At 42.3% G+C, this 20,484-nt stretch overlaps 2 protein-coding genes across 4 annotated transcripts in view; one reads left to right on the forward strand and one right to left on the reverse strand.

Annotated features, from left to right (window-relative positions):
* The window catches only part of SRPX (sushi repeat containing protein X-linked), a 34,026-nt gene extending 27,967 nt beyond the window's left edge, over positions 1-6,059 (forward strand). For all 3 annotated transcript variants that reach the window (XM_048494759.1, XM_048494760.1, XM_048494758.1), the window contains 3 exons: positions 536-669; positions 4,951-5,072; positions 5,574-6,059. In XM_048494759.1, coding sequence (XP_048350716.1) covers positions 536-669; positions 4,951-5,072; positions 5,574-5,754 — 437 coding nt within the window. In that variant the 3' untranslated portion in view covers positions 5,755-6,059. The remainder of the gene's footprint in view (positions 1-535; positions 670-4,950; positions 5,073-5,573) is intronic.
* A 2,273-nt stretch (positions 6,060-8,332) lies between these two features.
* The window catches only part of SYTL5 (synaptotagmin like 5), a 99,093-nt gene continuing 86,941 nt past the window's right edge, over positions 8,333-20,484 (reverse strand). The window contains 2 exon segments of the mRNA XM_048494773.1: positions 8,333-12,295; positions 13,935-14,143. Of these exon segments, the coding sequence (XP_048350730.1) occupies positions 12,153-12,295; positions 13,935-14,143 (352 nt within the window). The 3' untranslated portion in view covers positions 8,333-12,152.

Here is a 20,484-nt window from a genome sequence, read left to right on the forward strand (position 1 = left end):
GACCATTGATCTGACTCAGTATCGGAAGTGATGAACCAGTTTAGGAACTGATGATCCAAAATGCCAATTTAACATCTTAAAACATGGAATTTCCAAAATCAGACCCCTATATTTATCTTGAGATCCTGCTGTGGTGTTCGTGCACACTGCTTTAAGGAGACATGGAGTTTGACAATTCATGAATAAATTTGAATTATTTATATCCTCCACTGTGGCGGCTGCCTGAAATTACATTTGCTTGGCAGCTACTCCATGCAGCAAGTTAGTTGTGGTGCACAGTGACCCATCATGTAGATTTGTTTATGCTACTGCACAACATTCTCAGGCATGGTAGTGGAATGAAGAATAAGTGTATGTTGGGGTGTGCTCCACAGGGCAGGCCATTGTCACAAACATTCCCTTTATGGTGGATGCAATGTCAGGTAGCCTTTACTTCATTTAGGTAGGCTAGAGATTGCAATTGTGACATGATTACAGATTACTGCAAGTTTAGAAGTAAATCGTAATGTGGTCATTGTTTTCTTACTTTTTTCAGCTATGACTATTAATGTTGGTGTGAGGACTGCAGCGGCCCTCCTGGATCAGTTTTACGAGAAACGAAGACTGCTCATTCTATCCACACCTACTGCAGCAAATTTTTTCTATAGGATGCAACTGGGAATGTTGCAGGTGAGACACAGTCCCTTGAATATTGATAAGCAGAAATTGTTTCAGCTCCAACATAGGTACTGACAAGCAGCATCCCTAATTTTGCCTCTCTGTGTTAAACTTAACATAGCTTCAAAGATCTGAGTCATGATATAAACGTTCTGCAAACTGAACTAGTCAGTACTATTCGTGTGGATAATCTCGCAGGTGTTGCCTTCTTTTTTATAAAATTAGTAAAAATGTTTCTTACACCTCCCCAGAAACAGTAATTTAGCCCTAGTTTGTAACTTTAAAATGGCTCAGATTATTTACTTTTTTCCAGTCAGCCACCTGCAGTATTTATAACAAAAGCATTATGCCTTTCTCAGAAGGTAAAAAGTGGTGCATTTTTTTTTATTATTATTATTTGATTTCGTATACCGCCCTATCCCCAAAGGGCTCAGGGCGGTGAACAATATAAAAGCATATATAAACATAAATATATAAAAGTTTAAAATTTTCATTCTAAAACAGTATCCCACGAACCCATATGCAACCCTCCCAAGAAGAGTGATGGGTCCCGATGATGTTAGGGACCCTATACAGCAGGGGGAGGATGAAAGCAGGGCACCCTCAGCGGCTGGTCTCTCCGAAGGCCCGGTGGAACAATTCGGTCTTGCAGGCCCTACGGAACTCTCCAAGGTCCCGCAGGGCCCGGACAGCTGGTGGTAGAGTGTTCCACCAGGCAGGGGCCAGAGCCGTAAAGGCCCTGGCCCGAGTGGAGGCCAGCCGCATCATTGAGGGGCCAGGGATCTCCAGGAATTGGCCTCTGCTGAGCCTTGAAGTGCACTCGGGACATATGGGGTAATGCGGTCCCGAAGGTCCGCGGGTCCCAGGCCGCGTAAGGCCTTAAAGGTCAATACCAACACCTTGAAGATGATTCGGAACTCCACTGGGAGCCAATGCAGCTGGTGCAACACAGGCTGGATATGATCCCAGATGGCACTGCCTGTGAGCAGACGTGCAGCTGCATTTTGGACCAGTTTTAGCTCCGAATCAGACGCAAGGGAAGGCCCGCGTAGAGCGAGTTACAATAGTCTAGCCTGGAGGTGACCGTTGCATGGATCACAGTGGCTAGGTCAGCGTTGGAGAGGAAGGGAGCCAGCCATCGGGCCTGTCGAAGATGGAAACGCAAGCCGGGTTGTATGGGCCACCTGGGTCTCCATTGAAAGAGACGAATCCAGGTGGACCCCAGGCTGCGAACGGAGGAGGTCGGTGCCAATATGGCCCCCCTCCCACACCGGCGGCTGGAATTCCCCAATCTCTCCCCCCCGGCCAAGCCAGAGGATCTCCGTCTTCGATGGATTAAGTTTTAACCTGCTCTGTTGTAACCAACCAGCGACCGCCTCCAAACAATGCTGTAGAGCTGCAGGGCGGTGACAGCTCCCGCCTCCATCGACAGAATGAGCTGAGTGTCATCAGCATACTGATGGCAGACCAGCCCAAAGCTCCGTACCAACTGAGCAAGGGGTCGCATATAGATGTTAAATAACAGTGGGGACAACAATGCCCCCCTGAGGCACACCACAATGAAGCGGGCACCTCTGGGAAGCTTTGTCCCCACACCACACTTGCTGACTCCGCCCCCGGAGGAACGAGACAATCCATTGAAGGACAGTGCCCCGGACCCCGGAAGCTGCCAGGCTGTGGGCCAAAAGGTCGTGGTCGACCACATCAAACGCTGCGGTGAGATCTAACAACACCAGCAGCGCCGATCCGCCTCGGTCAAGTTGCATACGGAGAGTATCTGTGACAGCAACGAGAACCGTCTCCGTCCCATGCCTAGCACGGAAGCCGGACTGGAAGGGGTCGGTGAAGCTGATGTTTCATTCAGGAAACCCTGAAGCTGCTCCAACACCACTCTCTCAATTACCTTCCCCAGAAACGAAAGATTCGAGACAGGGCGGTAATTGGCCAGATCTCCAGGATCTAACGATGGTCTTTTCAAGAGTGGGCGGACCACTGCCTCCTTCAACCCATCTGGAAAGACTCCTTGCTCAAGAGAGTCATTGATGATTTTCAACAGGTGGGGTCGTAACTCCTCCCGGCAAGTTTTAATTAGCCAGGAAGGGCACGGATCCAGAGGACAGGTAGTAGGTCTAACAGCAGCCAAGATCCTGTCAACAGCAGCTTCGGAGAGCAGGGAAAACTGGGCCAAACAAGGGCCAGAAGACGGCAAGGGAGCCTCCAGTTCACTAATTGTAGTTAAGGTGGCAGGAAGGTCCTGGCGGGCGGCCAGCGACTTTGTCTGCAAAAAAGCTCATAAATGCCTCACAGCTAATAGCTAATTCACGATTTGTAGAACCCTCTGATAAAGAGGTCAAAGATCGAATTATCCGAAACAATTGAGCCGGGCGAGAGCTAGCAGATGCGAGAGAGGAAGAGAAGAAAGCCCTCTTAGCCTCCTTCGTGCAGCCATCTCATAGGCTTTCATAAACGTCCTATAGGATGTTCGCGCAGCTTCGTCACGAGCTTTCCTCCACACTCGCTCTAGACGTCTGAGCACCCGTTTCATCTGGCGCAGCTCCTCTGTATACCATGGAGCCTGCCGTGAGCGGGGGCGCAGAGGACGCCGGGGAGCAACAGTCTCGATGGCATCAGAGAGGCGGGAATTCCAATCCTCCACTTGCTCATCAAGTGTGCCGGCGGGTTCAGGGTCCCGCAGAGCATTCAGGAAACCAATTGGATCCATAAGTCTCTGTGGGCGGGCATAAATCAGCCCGTCGCCTAGACAGGGGCGGCGCAGCATGTCAAGCCGCAGCTTCAGGGCATAGTGGTCGGACCATGGCACTCTATCAATAGAGGATACGACCAGATTAACCCCCGACCCAAAGACCAAATCCAGGGTGTGCCCGGCCTCATGGGTGGGGCCAGAATTTATTAAGGAGAGGCCTAGAGTCAATATTCACATCTTTGAAGGACTAGAAACCTGCTTATTAAAAAAAACAAGCAAAATTGTAATTTTGCTTACTTTATTGTACAATACTGAATTCTAATATATATCAATGTACAGTCATAAGCACAGCCCCCTGAATATAATGCAGCTGGAAAGAAACACTAATGCAATACTGGATCCAACCATTTTCCAAGTGACTTGTCTCCTACTTAAGTTTCTCCATCAGAAAGACCACTGGAGTTGGTTCAGGGTTCTTCCTGTTGGAGGAAGGCTTCAAACATGAGCTAAAAGCTTTTCTCAGTTTAGGTGTAGGTTAGTGGTAGAATCAATGCTACTTTCCTCAAATAATGGCAATGAAATCTGTTATATACCCCTTTGTGATTTTAATTGCCATCAAGTTGTAGCTAACATGGCAACACTGAAGGGTTTTCAAGGCAAGAGATGTTCAGAAGTAGTTAGTCATTGGCTGCCTCCACATTGCAACCCTGAACTGCCCCTGCTTAGCTTCTAAAATCTGACAAGGTCAGGCTAGCCTTGGCTATTCAGGTCAAATCACCCTATTATTTTTATTTTTATTTATTTATTTATTATTGTATTTGTAAACCGCCCCATCCCCTAAGGGCTCTGGGCGGTGGACAACAAACATTATAAACAATATAGTGATAACAATCACATTTAAAATCAATAAATATATAAATTACATAAAATTACAGCGTTCTAATTTTACGACACCTTTTAACAGAGGCAGAGCTAGGGAAAACTCCACCCAGGGTGTGCATGCACCTTGTGCCCCTGCCGTGCCAGCACCCGCCCCCACCCCAGAAAGCCCCTGCCGTGCCCCCTCTGTGGCCTGGCCATGCCTCCACCGAAGCTCCACCGGGACATCGCACCCCACTCCCGCCCTGTTGGTGCTAGGCCTCTGCCTTTTAAAAGTGGGAAACTTTAAGTAATTAAATATTTTAAATTTAAAAATGCAAAAATTTGGATAAAATTGGGTCCCACAACATTGGGTTTTCCTTTCCGTACTAATCACTCATCCTTTGTATCTGGGTGGAATTTTTCACAGTAAGAACAAATTACATCAGCCTGTACCCAACTATCCTCTGAAGACTTATGGGTACTAATTTTTTTAAGAGGGAACCAATCCCCCCTTACAGCTGCAGATCCCTACTGTTTCTGTGGGTCCACTGTCTCTAGGAACAAAATTTCTAGGGGCTCAGTAAGCTGTAGCAGAAATTACCTCCCCACATAAAAAAATTTGGGGCCCCTTAAGTTTAACACTTAATCACAGGACTCTACATAAAAAAACTTCTAGTATAACTAATCTTGATGATGTCTCTGTCCTTTTCTTGCCTTGTTCACTTTAGCCAGCACAGTGTGGCTTAGATCTCCGACATATTACTATAATTGAGTTGGTTGGGATTTTCCCAGCCCAGTTGGGAAGAATAGGATCAAAACTAATGCCTCCTGCCCTGGCTTTGCAACTCAGGTAAGTAAAACTCTCTGGTGATAATTCTCAGTCCTTTCATGTTTGCCCTTCGTTGTGATTGAATTTTTAGAGAAGAAATGTGTTCAGGTGAACAAGATGGTTGAAATTAATAGCATGAGAGGATTGAAAGGTAATCATAGTGAAGTGTATAGAAATAGAATAGCTTTCAATGTAATGACCCAGTCTTATCCCTTGTGTGTGGGGGGAAATAAATTATCCTATGGTTGTTTTACCAGTGGGTCTTTTCAACTTAGTTTGAATATGAACAACCCCTAAAGATCATTTTACTAATCTTGCTGTATTTATGACTGACAAAGAAAAACAAGACCCTGTGGCTAAAATTGTGCATTATAGACTCTATTTCATCTTTGAAAAGGCAAATATTGTTCCTTCCTTGACACCAATGTGAGGTTTTTAATGGAAGTGGGTGAGCAAAACTAGACATGTACTGTTGTTAGTTGCTTAAGCTGTTATAGACGTGTCTTTCTCTTCTTCCCTCAGGCTGTTGCTCCAAATCCCCCACTATAACTTCAATATGGTGGTGGTTGATAAACATGGTGTGGATAAAGAGCGATATCCTTTTCCAGCTACTCCTGCTGAGCTCTTTACTCTCGTTGATAGTTTCCCTTTGAGAAAAGATGAGATGAAATTACAAGGAGAAGCTGGCCAGTCCTGTCCCTGATTTTGGATTATGACTTATCACTTTTGCCAGTACTTGATGTTGGCTAAATTTCTTTCAGGTGCCACTCAAAGCATGGAATTATGGAAGCCACAGGTGTACAGATCCTTACAATGTGTGTATTGTATTTAATCTTATGTTGTGGAGCTTCTTTCTCCTTAACATATGATTGCTTTTGCATTCATTCTCCTCTTTGGAAAGTCTTGTAAAAGTGTCTTGGTTTAGGTCTCCAGAAATAATCTTCCTATGTAAATGGTTTCTTTGCTTTTGATAGATCTTTTATTAATAAAATATTGTTTTGCATAAAATGATAGTTTTGCTCTTAAGCAAACGTGACCAGGAGAGAAAGAAGCAAACGTGACCACGTGACCAGGAGAGAAAGAAGCAAAAAGCAAACTTTCAAAGAGAAATGAAGACCATCATTGGGCCCTCCTTTTCCTTTGGGGTCCCTTTCCTTCCCAGAGCTGAGGCTGATGAATAGAGGAGTGCCCTTTTGGTGCTGGTACTTCTCAGGGCCTCCTGGCCTTGTGTAGTAGAAGGTGGGCTGTGGGTTACGCTGTCAATAGGCCCATCTGCCACTGGTGTTTCAGAGTGGGAGAGGGCCTGCTGACCACTCCTTGTCTGTGCTGGTATGTCATCTGGGAGAAGAGAGCAGCACATAAAGAATGCTGTTCTCATGCAGCAGCTCAGTATCAGTTGCTTTATCAGTTTTCTTCTTTGCTCCTGCTGCCACTCCAAACCAAAAGGGGCTCTGACCCACCAAAGCCACGAAGAGTGCCCTTTTCCAGAGGAATCCTTGGGTTCCTAGATCATTCTAGAGGAAGACCATTTCGTTTGTTGCCATCAGAGGCTGTTTCCGCATGGGCAGAAAACAGCGCCCAAGGGACAGTAAAAACACTGTCCCTGGGACACTGTTCACACAGCGCCAAGCTGGACCCGCCCAAGCAGCGCAAAGACGTTGCTTCCAAATCACACTTTCCGAGCAAGGTTTTTCAAAAGCAGCATCTTCGCACCGGCATGGTGTAAACCGCACCGGCGTGAGAGCGCTGCTTTTGGCCCCTCTAGTGTGTGCAAGGGACTTACCTTGCCTTCCTGTGCAGCTCCGGGCGGCTGGAAAGACACACTGCACTCTGACCCCCAGGGGTTGAAGGGCAGCATGGGCGTGTCTTTCCATCTGCCTAGAGCTGCACAGGAAGGCAAGGTAAGTCCCTTGCACACACCCTGGGCCTGCCCCTGCAGACAGTGGCAGCATCAGGACTGCCTGCATGCTCCACCAGCTTCATTTAAGCCAGTGGAAAGCTGCTGCCTCTGGCTGTGCAGAAACGGCCAGAGATTTTTGACCATGCTTTAAGCAAGACTGCGAGCTCTCAGAGGAGTTGCTGGTACTTTTGCACAGAAAAGTTTACAAACTTTGTAAGCTCCGGTTTTTGGAGTCCTGAAGGGTTTAGCACGACCTCAACAGGGTCTGCCTAAAAGTCCATAGGTGACTGGCCCAAAATGTTGTCCTGTAAATCTAGCTTTATTCCGTTCTGAAGAATGCCCTTGATTAAATCCAGATTCCACTCATGGATTACTCAGGATGCTCTGATTTCACAGGTGATAATGTCAAAGACAAGAAGGATTTTTTTCCCCAGAAAACCCAGAGATCATAGGAGTGAGCTTGTACTTTTAAGATCCACAAGGCAATAGTGCTCAATATCCAGGCATCAGCAGACATGCCTGTTTTTGCCAGGTCCTGGTTATGCATCTCCCAAATCCACTTTCAGTTATTTTGCCAGGTGACAAGAATGTTGAGGATACAGAAGTTGGTCAACGCATACACCTTTTCAATAGACACCTTTGGGGCAAAGAAGCTCTGACTCAGCACTCAAATCTGCCTTTAAACTGCTTAGCAATTTTCCAACGAGGCAAATTCAGAAGGAGTTTCAGAACAATGGACTATTACTTGGACTATCTCCTGTTTCAGACACCATAATCATAGATCTTCTGTCAGATCAACAGGCTGCTCTGTATTGAAGCAACCCTTGATGAATTCCAAGATTATGAAGTGCTCTGCCCAAGCCAGCAGGCAACTATTGTGCTGCAGGGACTGGAGCATGGGGTGCCCTACCTGTTGGCACCTATTCTTATTAAAACATGTCTATGTTGCATTCTGAGGAGTGAAGCCAGTGTTCCAATGCTATACCTTAAGACAATAAAATAAGTCAGCTGTGATCACTAAATGTACACCTACATAAGGAATGCTTTACCCTATGAATCACAGCTCCTTCCAGTCAGCGTCTGGCAACTAATTCTACCATGTCTTTGCATGGGGTATGATTTGACAATTCAATAACTTTCTCTGCAGAGATTCAGTATAACTTATGCCTCTAAGAAGGCAGGATAGTCTTATGCAGAAGGATGCGGGGGGGGGGGGAGCTCCTATCCTTAAGACACTCTACAAGTAAACATTTTTGCATGCAAGAATGAAGTGTGATCGTTCAATTTTTAATACTGGAAACACAGTATGTCTCAGCTGCGAGAAGTCTGGAAAATAATAATTTAAGAGGTTTTGCTTTAAAAAACACTGATAGCAAAAGAATTTAAACTTGTAACATGGCTAAATATTTTAATTGTACACAAAATATAAGACTTAACTGTACAATAATTACAAATAGCCTTCTCCCACAATCCACAAATACCAATACAGAAGAAAAAAACCCCACTGTAACAATCTTGAGTAGGAAAAGGTGATTTTTTTGACAGAGGATAACATAGACCTATCATTTGATAGTGTTCATGCCCAGCATACATGTTCCAAATGAGACGGTCATAACAAATAACTTCGAACTGGAATAAATATAATAGGACATCTAATTATTGTTAACAAATGCAGCAAAGCATATTTGCTGATAAAAATATCAGTCAATTACACAAGTATTTTAATCTGCTGCTCCAGTCATCTGAAGACAAACCAGTTAAATTTCCTAGAACAGTTATTAAAGCATGCAGTTCATGTAATTTTATTGCCACTAATGAACTGTGCTAGTCAACCTCTAAAATGAAAAATTAAGTGAAGGAAGAAAACAAATCCATTTTTGTAACAGGTGAAAAGCCCATTACACTTGACAGTCACAAAACAGCATCCCCAAGGCAACTGAATATGACTCAACAGTTGGGCCAAGTGTTGTAGAAGTCACTGTCACTTAGAGCTTAACTGTTGGAATTAATAGGATCTCCCCTTTTGTATATCAAGTATCTACAGCATTGCAACAGAAATAAGTAGAAAAGGAGACAAGATATAATTTTTCTGTTCACCAGATTTGTTCCAAGGGGCTGTTTGAGTGTCGGTCAATTTTCAGATCACGTTACAATGCTCCCAAATTTTAAAATGTGTTAGTAGATTGGTGTCTTATAACTTAAAATATAACATATTTTATAACTTATAGATGATAAATCTATAAACAGGTAAAATTAAACCTTTGTGGTTAAATGCCAGTTGGTATTTTGGTTTAGCATCTGGTGCTTAGATCATTATTTAAATATGCTGTAATCTGGTTACGTAGCAATAAGTAGGTATATGAATGTTTCAGATATTTCCATCGTTTGGTTCTACTTTGCTCCTGTCTGTATGAATTACAGTTTAGCCAGTTAACTCATCTTTGAGTACATTTCAGTCTTGAATAAGAAACATGAAGGTTTTTTGGACCTGACCTTATCCTATTTAGTCAAATGAGTATGCAGTAGATCATGATTCACAATCCCAAACAAACCAGTTGGAATAATTTTTCGGGGTGGGTGGGGGATACAACTGCTTTAAAGCGTCATCTACCTCACATATATTTCACGCAGGATAAAGCAAACAAATTTCCACATATATTGTTACTGCAAACATACATCCACACAGTATCCATAATAACTAGCCTTTTGGGTAGCTTTCCATTAAGTGTCAAGGCCATTTTATGACAAGAAATGCAGGGCACTAATGTAATAAAGAAAATGAAATTTTGTACAGTGAAATGGACCCAAGCTACCATCAAAATTCTGTTTCTGAATCACTGCTCTTGTTTATTCCATCCATCAATTTCCCACAAAGCAATTACATCTTAAATGAGATCTGATTCATATGCTGCATTTCAGCCTTGTTATCTATCAAACAGATCATTCTTGTGTACATTCAGTCCAATAAAGCCAAAGGCTTTTGCCGTTTTAGTTACTAAAATATAAACCTTCATTTAGTCAAATACAGCAATTGAAAATCTATATTTTTAGCTGAGTTACTGCTTAATTTATGGTTGCAGATAATCCAATACGTACACATAAAACAACAATATATATATATTTACAACTGAGTAAATTCTACAGAATACTGAATAATAATCATGCCCACTTATATGGTTTCATTCAACCTGATTTTCTATAACAATTGTTTCATCATGAATATCTGCATTTATATCTAGTTTTTAATTCTTAATATTTTGGCAATGATTTTATCGCTTCATAATATTTTAAATTATTTTCAGATATATTTTAAAAATAGTTTGATAGAGCTCTGAAAATGGACTATTCAAGGCATGCTACAGTTGAAAAAATGCACCTGGTTCATATTTTAGGATTGCATTCAGGTACCTGCTGCTGTTAATAAATATCTAGAGCAGACTCACACACAGTTGTCTCTGGGGCTCCTTCCGCACATGCAGAATAATGCACTTTCAAACTGCTTTCAGTGCTCTTTGAATAGCAAAATCCACTTGCAAACAGTTGTGAAAGTGGTGTGAAAATGCATTATTCTGCCTGTGCGGAAGGGGCCAAAGATTCCAAGACTAGCTAAAAGTGTTGATTTTATCATTATGTAGTGACAAAAAAACCCACTCATGTCTTGTGCTTCAAATGTATTTTGTATCATTGGGCAAGTTTTCAGTGCAAGTGTATCTTTTGAAACCTAAAGCCAAGTAGCAGCAGCATGACAAACAGGATAAATCCATTAAACCTGCTCCTTCTTGACTGAACCTCAGGTTTACATGAAAACGATGCCAGGTTCAACAAGGCTGTATTTCAGATTTTCATGTCTCAACTCTCAGCTTCAAGTGCAGAAATGTGCTTCTCTTTATTGAAAAGAATGACTAAGAAAAGGGATGAGAGTGGTAACAAATGCTGAAATTACTTGGGAGTATGTAAAGTGCTGTCAAGTCGCAGGAAACTTATATTAACCCTTGTGGGGCCTTCAAGGCAAGTGATTAAGCACAGGTGGTTTGTCCTTGCCTTCCTCTGCAGAGTAGTCCTTGGAAGTCTCCTTTCCAAGTACTGACCCAGCTTAGAAGATCAGGCTGTATTATACCATTCCATATCCTCTCCATGTATCATTAGTTTTCAACAATTTAAAAGAAGAGCTGGAGGCTTCTGTTTATGCGTGTGGGGACAACTCTTCAATCCCACAAATTCTTACATCCACTGCAGGGAAATAGATTTAGATTAAATATTAGGAGAAATCCAAACTATTACTACAGTTTAGCACTTTCATGTCGTCGTAGAATCTTCATCCTCAGCACCAGTTAGTCTAATTTAGAGAAGATGATCTGCTTCCAGTTCCACCACATGTGAAGAAAATTGATTGTCTTGCTCAGATGGTATCTTCAAGTAGTGGAATGAACTACCTTAAGAAAGCTCTATAACATAATGACTACTATATCCTGAAGTTTTTTCCCAACTAGATGCCCTCATTGCTTGGAACTTCAAACCTTGACTTTTACATGAAGTGCTGAAATAACAAAAGGGTGCACTTGAGATTTATGAGACTCTTGTCCCTTACATGGCATTAATATTTGATGGTCTAAAGCTCCCACACAGCTGTTTATTTTTCCGATTGGGAAGTAGAGATCCTTGACATGCTTTATTACCAAACCTACTATAGGGAACCATTCATGGAAATAAGCATCTGAGTTGATAGCGGGAAGTAGACGAAAGTAATTATTTTTTGCAGTTTGCTTATAACCTGAGTCTTCCGTTCCTCATTCCAATTATTCAGTTTCTTCAAAAAGTGCTTGAATTGAATTGAGCCTGTACAGTTACCACTCAGATGTTTGGGCTTGTTTATCACTGCTTTTCTATGACAATACTTTTTTTAAAAAAAAGGTTAGCAAACGTTGTGCTTTAATTGCATCCAGTGGAGATAAGTTTAAAGTTAATATTCACTAACTACATTGGCGTTTCAGGAGTGGTAAGAATGCAGATGTAGGAAAGTGCAGAATGAATTTATAATCCATTCCAGGAAATGTAAAGTCTAAACTGGAGCAGACTGTCTTCTCCATTGTCACATGTGCAAACTATAACAGAAGTAGCTCCAGAGCAGGATAGACACCTCCCTATTATACTTTAATCATACCAGTAATGCATTTGAAGTCATTCTTGTACAAACAGTACTCCTAGAGCCTACGTTTTCCCATGCTGGATCTCAGCATCAGTGTGCCTTCCACAAAATCTCCAGAGCTGTCAATCATCTTTTGCCAAAGAAGCTGCTCTTCCCCATGAGAATCCATCCAGTCAACTTCCTTGCCATTGCTTAAACCTGGAAAATTCAATATATATATATATATATATATATTATTCATTGCACTCAGAAACCTAAAAAAAATCTAGCAAGTATATTGTTTTATATCCCGTAGAAACAGCAGGTTTTTTAATGCAGGGGGAAAAAATACACCTAGTGAAAAAAAACTGTCGTTTAAATTGTCATTTTTAAATTGTCTTTAAATTAAGACAAAAATCAAAAATAATTATTTTAAAAATACATCGAAATTTATGAAAATACTGTATGCCTATGACCAATGAAGGATGCTCCGAGTGATCCCACTTTTCAATTAATGAAAAAATAATAAATGAGCTTTGAACAATCAATGACAGAAATGTTGGGTTAACACTGTAACACATTGCAGATTTATCAATGGTCATGTCCAACTAGAACAGCATCGTTCCAGTTGTCATTTCTGTACACAGCATTTTCACCGTCTGGCACTCATTGCCATCATAGATGTTAGGAAGCTGTTCCGACTTAATATATATGGATCTTATTTGTGTGAATGATCAATTGTCTGGAATTGTGCCTACCTGCTCTTTGTCTGGGGAAAGCTTTTGATTCTGCATTTAAGACAAGGCATACTGGGTCCAAGCCAGAGAGGAATTCAACAGCTATGATGTTTGCCTTACTATGAAATCAGGCATTATGAACTGTTGAAGTACTCTGAGACGAAAGGCTACAATACAGTCAATTACATCTCTAGTTTTAATAGCCCCTCCCCCCCACCCTACAAGGGAAGGTCAGAGATTCTATTACTTGTCACTGTTCTCCTACAAAAGAACGTCATGAAACAGCTGAACTAGAATTCATTAGTAAATTCAAGACTATCAAACCCAGCCCTCCAGACCTCAACAAGTATTTCATATTTCTTTCACTATAGTTGTTAATATCTTCTGTACCCACACCTTTACAGATGTTCCAAGTGTACTTTGTAACTTCCTATAGTATTTGTTTAGCAGTGGCGTAATGATTAAGAGCAGGTGCATTCTAATCTAGAGGAACCGGGTTTGATTCCCCGCTTTGCCACTTAAGATGGAGGCTTATCTGGGGAATTCAGATTAGCCCACACACACTAACTGGGTGACCTTGGACTAGTCAACAGCTTTTCGGAGCTCTCTCAGCCCCACCTACCTCACAGGGAGTTTGTTGTGAGAGGGGAAGGGCAAGGAAATTGTAAACCCCTTTGAGTCTCCTACAGGAAAGGGGGATATAAATCCAAACTCTTCTTTATCATGTTTCATCCTCATATTCTCAGGTGAAAGATTTTCTTAGACTAGAGTGTATGTTAATCCTACTTTGCTTGACTCACAGTAGTTGGGAATGGTCCTTACTCATTGTGAGTCAACTAATTACTCTCTGATTGCATCATGTTTGAAATCAGCTTTTCTCTAGTATCTTCCCCATCCTCACCCCACCTTTCTATTAATGTAAAAACACCAGCTTAAAGGATGTAAAATTTCATAGGTCTGTTGAAGGGAGCTAGCTACGTCTCACAAAAGCACATGCTACTGAAACACATTTTTGTTACTATCAAAGGTGTCATCTGTCTCCTCTTAACAGACTAACAGTTACCTATCTAGAATAGTGCAGACCTACATAGTTCACAGATATTAAAATTACCCCCGCTTACCACTTCCAGTGCTCAGACGAATGCCTCCCAAGAAGATATTGCTGGCAAGGGATTCTTTGTCCCAGACTGTCAGTTCTACACAGACATTGTGTATATCTCTGGGATTCAAACCACTGAAAGTAAAGGTGTGGTTCCAGTGGGGATTCACACTTTTTTTAATCACAGGAGTTTTATGTTTTGATACTTTATTGTTGTCTGGTAGCAGGTACCTGAAACAGAGTAAATAAAGAAAAGTTGCCGTGAAGGGTTAGTTCTGCATCTTGCAAATGCAGAAAGGCCCAGCTAAGAATACAACCACTGCGCAGTATCATGAGGTACATCTAAGAATATTAACGAAAGAAAATATTACACATCTTACTGGCAATGAAAGCAAAGCCTTTTTAAAAAGCAAGCTAATCACAAAGTCTTTTGCCCAGCAGATAAAGCTAGGATGAAAGTATTAATATTACCCAAGAAATTGCAGTTAGGAAGTGATCCAAAATAAAACAAGGCTTAGAATCAAGGTCCCTTGATTTCAGTGTATCACTGTTACACTTTTTCACTGAATGGGTGCTCCACATTCTACTAATGTAGATATACCCTTCCACACCTGATGTGGTAAGTATGTATTCTGGGCTATCTTTTTAAATTATATAAGTATAAAATTTCCCATGAGAAGTCACTAGTAATACACAAATACACAAATGTGGAATTATACTCCTCATGCCCATAAAAACATTAACAGCATGACCATTCTGTACATATTCAATTTCTTTTGCAAAATGTGAACAGTAGGAGATGCATACTAATAATTCAGCCTTGAGAGCCTCTGCTGTACACAATAAATGTTTTCTCTATACGGGCACCAAGAAGGAAAGTCTCAATATTATAGATCTTAATATTAGCAATACTTACAATTTGACGGTCTTGATGTTCGCAGCCATGCGTTCCTCATAATCCTTTTTTGCCTCACAGCTAACTTGTATTTCTTTTGCCACCATTATTTGACTGATGAAGAATACGAGAAGGAACACAAATGGTGGCAAAAGAGAAGCAAGGTAGCTATAAGGGAGGCAAAAAAAGGATGATGAGGAACACATGGCTGCGAACATCAAGAACAAAAACAAACAGTTCTTCAAGTACATCAAAAGTAGGAAACCAGCTAGAGGAGCGGTAGGCCCGTTAGATGACAAAGGAACAAAAGGTCTGCTAAAGGATGACAGGGAGTTTGAAGAGAAGCTAAATGAATTCTTTACATCTGTCTTCACCCAAGAGTAGGTGAGGAAAATTCCTGCACCTGAACCAAGCTTCTTAGGAGGCGAATCCAAGGAACTAGCGAAGATAGTGGTAGACAAGAAAGAAGTTCTGGCAGCCATTGATAAACTAAATGCTATCAAATCCCCTGGCCCAGATTGCATTCACCCAAGAGTTTTTAAGGAGCTCAAGCATGAAATTGCTGATTGCAGGCCAGCCAGTTTGACATCTGTTTCTGGTAAATTAGTAGAATCTATCGTTAAAGATAAAATTATAAAACACGTAGAAAAGCAAGACCTGCTGAGGAAGAGTCAGCATGGCTTTTGCAGAGGCAAGTCCTGTCTTACAAACTTACTAGAGTTCTTTGAGGGTGTAAACAGGCATGTGGATAAGGACATTGTCTACTTGGATTTCCAAAAGGCTTTTGACCAAGTTCCTCACCAGAGACTACTGAGAAAACTCAGCAATCAAGGAATAAGAGGGGAAGCCCTCCTATGGATTAAAAACTGGTTGAGAAACAGGAAGCAAAGGGTGGCTGTAAATGGGAAGTTTTCATAATGGAAAGATGTAGGGAGTGGTGTCCCCTAATGATCCATTTTGGGACCAGTGCTCTTTAACCTATTCATAAATGACCTGGAAGTAGGGGTGGGTAGCATGGTGGCCAAGTTTGCAAAAGTTTAACAAATTATGTAGGGTGGTGAGACTCGCAAAGGATTGCGAAGAGCTCCAAGCAGACCTTTATAAATTAGGTGAGTGGGCTAAGAAATGGCAAATGCAGTTCAAGGTAGCAAAATGTAAAATGATGCACATAGGGGCAAAAAATATAAACTTCACGTACACGCTACAGGGGTCAGTGCTATCAGTCACACACCAGGAAAGAGATTTGAGTGTCTTAGTTGATAGTTCCATGGGAATGTCAACTCAATGCATGGCAGCTGTGAAAAAGGCAAACTCTATGCTGGGGATCATTAGGAAAGGAATTGATAATAAAACTGTAAAGATTGTCATGCCCTTATATAAAGCAGTGGTGCGACCGCACTTGGAGTACTGTGTCCAGTTCTGGTCGCCGCATCTCAAAAAGGATATTGAAGAGATAGAAAAAGTGCAGAGAAGGGCAACGAGGATGATTGAAGGATTGGAGCACCTTCCTTATGAAGAGAGGCCGCAGCATTTAGGACTTTTTAGTTTGGAGAGGAGACATCTGAGGGGGGATATGATTGAAGTCTATAAAATTATGCATGGGATAGAAAATGTCAACAGAGAGAAATTTTTCTCTCTTTCTCACAATACTAGAACCAGGGGTCATACATTGAAAATGCTGGGGGGAAGAATAAGGACTAATCAAAGGAAACATTTCTTCACGCAATGCATGATTGGTGTTTGAAATATGTTGCCATAGGAGGTGATGATGGCCGCTAACCTGGATAGCTTTAAAAGGGGCTTGGACAGATTTATGGAGGAGAAGTCGATCTTTGGCTACCAATCTTGATCCTCTTTGATCTCAGATTGCAAATGCCTTAGCAGACCAGGTGCTCAGGAGCAGCAGCAGCAGCAGGCCATTGCTTTCACATCCTGCATGTGAGCTCCCAAAGGCACCTGGTGGGCCACTGCAAGTAGCAGAGTGCTGGACTAGATGGACTCTGGTCTGATCCAGCAGACTAGTTCTTATGTTCTTATGATTATGCTCAGTGTTCTGTAACAGAAGGGAGACCATAATAGAAAATAGTTTAAAACTGACAGTCATGCCCAAACAAGAGAGTAAAAAGACTACTGAACTCTAGAAAAAAAAATGGAGAGCAAGGCCTGTAAAAAAAAAAGAATGCCAAGCATATTCCTATAAACCATTTAGACAAACAAGAACTATTTTTCTAAATACATCAAAAGGAGAAAACTAGAAAGGCGGGGGGGGGGGGCAGGCTGTAAGATTGACAGATTACTGAGCACAAGATTACTGAAGATAAAGAGATCACATAAGAACATAAGAACAAGCCAGCTGGATCAGACCAGAGTCCATCTAGTCCAGCTCTCTGCTACTTGCAGTGGCCCACCAGGTGCCTTTGGGAGTTCACATGTAGGATGTGAAAGCAATGGCCTTCTGTGGCTGTTGCTCCCGAGCACCTGGACTGTTAAGGCATTTGCAATCTCAGATCAAAGAGGATCAAGATTGGTAGCCATAAATCGACTTCTCCTCCATAAATCTGTCCAAGCCCCTTTTAAAGCTATCCAGGTTAGTGGCCATCACCACCTCCTGTGGCAGCATATTCCAAACACCAATCACACGTTGCGTGAAGAAGTGTTTCCTTTTATTAGTTCTAATTCTTCCCCCCAGCATTTTCAATGAATGCCCCCTGGTTCTAGTGCCAGGAGAAAGAGAGAAAAAATTTCTCTGTCAACATTTTCTACCCCATGCATAATTTTATAGACTTCAATCATATCCCCTCAGACGCCTCTCCTCTCCAAACTAAAGAGTCTCTAAACGCTGCAGCCTTTCCTCATAAGGAAGGTGCTGCAGTCCCCTCAATCATCCTCGGCCGCCTTCTCTGCACTTTTTCTATCTCTTCTCAATATCCTTTTTTGAGATGTGGCTGACCAGAACTGAACACAGTACTAAGTGCGGTCGCACCCCACAGCTTTTATATAAGGGCATGACAATCTTGGTGCAGTTTTATTCTCAATTCCTTTCCTAATTATCCCCAGCATAGAGTTTGCCTTTTTCACAGCTGCCATACATTGAGTTGACATTCCCATGGAACTATCAACTAAGACGCCTAAATCCCTTTCCTGGCCCAGACTGATAGCACTGACCCCTGTAGCATGTAATGTGAAGTTTGGATTTTTTGCCCCTATGTGCATCACTTTGCATTTTGCTACATTGAACTGCATTTGCCATTTCTTAGCCCACTCACCTAATTTATCAAGGTCCGCTTTGGAGCTCCTCAGAATCCCTTTGTGGTTCTCACCACCCTACATAATTTGGTATCATCTGCAAACTTGGGCCACCACGCTTACTCCACCCCCCTACTTCCAGGTCATTTATGAATAGGTTAAAGAGCACTGGTCCCACTGACGGATCCTGTATACCACTCCCTACATCTCTCCATTGTGAGAACTTCCCACTTACACCCACTCTTTGCTTCCTGTTTCTCAACCAGTTTTGAATCCATAGGAGGACTTCCCCTCTTATTCTTTCATTGCTGAGTTTCTCAATAGTCTCTGGTGAGGAACTTTGTAAAAGCCTTTTGGAAATCAAAGGAGACAATATCCACTGGTTCCCCCTTATCCACATGCCTGTTTACACCCTCTAGTAAGTTTGTAAGGCAGGACTTGCCTCTGCAAAAGCCATGCTGACTCTTCCTCAGCAGGTCTTGCTTTTCTACATGTTTAATAATTTTATCTTTAATGATAGATTCTACTAATTACCAGGAACAGATGTCAATGACTGGCCTGTAATTCCCGGGTCCCCCCTAGATCCTTTCTTAAAGATTGGTGTGACATTGGCCATCTTCCAGTCTTCAGGGATGGAGCCGGATTTCAAGGATAAGTTTCATATTAAAGTGAGAAGATCAGCAATTTCATGCTTGAGCTCTTTAAGAACTCTTGGGTGAATGCAATCTGGGCCAGGGGATTTGGTAACATTTAGTTTATCAATGGCTGCCAGAACTTCTTCCTTGTCTACCACTATCTTTGTTAGTTCCTCGGATTCGCCTCCTAAGAAGCTTGGTTCAGGTGCAGGAATTTTCCTCACCTCCTCTTGGGTGAAGACAGATGCAAAGAATTCATTCAGCTTCTCTGCAATCTCCCTGCCATCTTTTAGCACACCCTTTGTTCCTTTGTCATCTAACGGGCCTACCGCTTCCCTTGCTGGCTTCCTGCTTTTGATGTACTTGAAGAACTGTTTGTTGCTGGTTTTGATGTTCACAGCCATGCGTTCCTCATAATCCTTTTTTGCCTCCCTTACAGCTAACTTGCTTCTCTTTTGCCACCATTTGTGTTCTCTCTGGTATTCTTTATCAGTTGTGTTGGACTTCCATTTTCTTAAAGACATCTTTTTTTTCCTAATAATTTCCTCAACGTCCCTTGTTAACCATGGTGGCTTTCTTTTGGACTGGGCGCTGCCTTTCCTAACCTGTGGAACACATTCCAGCTGAGCTTTTAAGACTGTGTGTTCTAAATAACCTCCAAGCATCTTGGACATTTTGACTCTCTCTTGATTTTCCCTTTCAGCTTCCTCAAGCACACTATCCCCCCCTCATCTTTGAGAAATTTCCCTTTCTGAAGGCAAATGTAACTACATTAGTAGTTGTCACTTGTTCGCATGCAGAGATACTGAATCTGACAGCATTGTGGTCGCTGTTCCCTATCGGCTCAACAACACTGACTTCCCGCACCAGGTCCTGGGTCCCACATAGAATTAGATCTAGGATCACATCTCCCCTGGTTAGTTCTACAACCATCTGCTCTAAGCCACAGTCATTTAGTCATTTAGCATATCCAGGAATGTTCTCTCCTTACTATGACCTGAACATGCATTTTTCCAGTTTATATGAGGATAGTTAAAATCGCCCATTACTACTACATTTTTGCTTTTGTTGGCCTCTCTAATTTCTTTTTCCATCTCAGAATCCTCTTGTGCGCTTTGGTCAGGGGGACGATAATATATTCCTAATGTTAAACTATGCTTCACCCCTGGTATTGATATCCACAGTGCTTCTGTAGGGGAATCAGCTCCCCCCTGCATTGTCTATTTTATGTGACACTATGCTCTCTTTGATGTAGAGGGCCACTCCACCCCCAATACGCCCTGTCCTATCCTTCCTGTAGAGCCTGTAACCTGGGATAACAGCATCCCACTGGTTCTCCTCATTCCACCATGTCTCTGTGATGCCCACTATATCAATGTCCTCCTTCAAAACTCTGTACTCCAGCTCCCATTTTTTAGGTCGAATGCTTCTACTATTAGCATAGAGACACTTGTATACTCTGTCTCTGTCCCTAACCTGGGATTTATGTGTTTTGCCCTCTAGCCTTTTGTAGACACTATCACTTATCACATTGCTATGCTCCTCACTTGTATGTGGTTGATTTAAAAAAACCTCCTTCTCTGTCTGCATCCCCATGGACTCTGTATTCCCGGAACCGAAGTCACCTCAGCTCCTGTCGGCTTTCCCCCAGGGATCAGCTTTAAAAGCTGTTCTGCCACCTTTTTTTTAATGTTGAGCCAGCAGCCTGGTTCCTCTTTGGTTAAGATGAGGCTCGTCCCTTTTGTTCAGGCCTGACTTATCCCCAATGGTTCCCCAGTTCCCTGACAAATCTGAAA

The sequence above is a fragment of the Sphaerodactylus townsendi genome, linkage group LG04 (assembly GCF_021028975.2).
Source record: "Sphaerodactylus townsendi isolate TG3544 linkage group LG04, MPM_Stown_v2.3, whole genome shotgun sequence".
Classification (NCBI taxonomy): Eukaryota; Metazoa; Chordata; class Lepidosauria; order Squamata; family Sphaerodactylidae; genus Sphaerodactylus; species Sphaerodactylus townsendi.